The sequence below is a fragment of the Chiloscyllium plagiosum genome, unplaced genomic scaffold (genome assembly GCF_004010195.1).
Source record: "Chiloscyllium plagiosum isolate BGI_BamShark_2017 unplaced genomic scaffold, ASM401019v2 scaf_32369, whole genome shotgun sequence".
Lineage (NCBI taxonomy): Eukaryota > Metazoa > Chordata > Chondrichthyes > Orectolobiformes > Hemiscylliidae > Chiloscyllium > Chiloscyllium plagiosum.
The window spans coordinates 1-1,548 of NW_025189331.1; the positions used below are offsets into that span (position 1 = coordinate 1).

Sequence of the window (1,548 nt, forward strand, 5' to 3'; positions counted from 1 at the left end):
TCTGTGATTCTGTGAATTAGTTCTGGACCTTTGAATCAAAGTACACGTGATAATAACCTGAAATGACTTTTCGTCCCCTTTCAGTATTTACACTTCAACAACTACTCAAAGTGCTATTGCTGTCATGCTAATGTATATGTTGTCTTTCAGTTATATTCTCGTAAGGTATAGTATTCTCATGTGCGCTGATGAATGAAAGCTGAGACGGTATTTATATTGGACCAACGTACAGTTATGTGCACTATAAAATAGGGTGAGCATTAGACAAAGTCACGCATGGACAGACATAAACGGAGTGGCAGGAAGAGAAAGCACAAATGCAACTGTTTGCAAAAACATTCACGGAATATTCAATATAGAAAGGGAAACTGAACCTGGCAGTACCAGGTGCAATAAGATATTTTGAAACATTTATGTGCTGTACATTCTTGCTAAAAGGTTACACTTGATCTATTAGTTTAGTAAGAAATTATGTTTCAGCACAATAAGTACTTTTCATGAGAACATTTAAAACGCTCTTTCCTGTATCTATACACTATGTTGCCCTGAGTGATGAAGGGAATGTGCATTGACTGTGTAATTGTTTCACAGATCACTTTCAGTTAAGGCTGTCAGATGGTGGAAGCCCTTGTGCTGGTCGAGTGGAGATTTACTACAATGGAATATGGGGCTCAGTTTGTGATGATTCATGGGATGTGGTAGACGCTGAAGTCGTTTGTAAACAACTGGGTTGTGGAAAAGCACTGGACATGACACCCCCTTCCTCCTCTGGACCGGGCTCAGTCCACATTTGGTGGAAGGATGTGAAGTGTTTTGGAAACGAATCATTTCTCTGGGAATGTCCTTCAGTACCATTGGGTCACCAAGACGACTGTTCTCATAAAGAGGATGTGAGAATTATGTGCTCGGGTGAGGCCATTCTTTAATGCTCTTACTTTGCTCGAATGTTGTAAGTGAGACGTCATGCTGACGTATGTTCACTGAATTCGAAGGAATGTAGAGCAGCGGCAGTAATTTAAAGAAACGATCTCTGACACTTACATGTACACAAAAAGTGAAAGAACAATTCGTTTCTCTAATCTAACTTGCTTTTCTGTCAGTTTTTTCATCTTCTATTGATACAAGACGCGTTTGTCATGAAAAGTGTCATTTTTGATCTGTTGTCACTACTCCAAGTGGATGCCAATATTGTCCTGATTGTCATAAAGGGTTTACTAAAAAATAATTCCAAAATTTATGATATTTACTTTTGTATCGAGCCACCAGAAACATGAGACCTGTTCGTGTGTCTATCGAACTATTTGTGACTCGAAAATGAAGGGAGTTTTTTTTCTTTATGTTTCCGAGCAGACTTCACTGTATCAGACACAGCTCCTGTACAATTGTATCTGACCTGTACTGCCTGTTTATTACTGTGCACTTGCGTTTTTCATGATTTTTCAGAACAGTAAAAATATTCCGTAATTTGCTTCCAACTGAGCAGTTTGAAACTTCCCTGGTGATACAAAATTAAAATTTATTGCATATATATCTATATATATATATATA

General features: G+C 38.0%; 1 protein-coding gene across 1 annotated transcript in view; it reads left to right on the forward strand.

Annotated features, from left to right (window-relative positions):
• Positions 1-591: 591 nt before the first annotated feature.
• The window catches only part of LOC122545632 (scavenger receptor cysteine-rich type 1 protein M130-like), a gene marked incomplete at its 5' end in the record, with an annotated part of 1,987 nt that continues 1,030 nt past the window's right edge, over positions 592-1,548 (forward strand). Inside the window, one exon of the mRNA XM_043684584.1 lies at positions 592-909. Coding sequence (XP_043540519.1) covers positions 592-909 — 318 coding nt within the window. The remainder of the gene's footprint in view (positions 910-1,548) is intronic.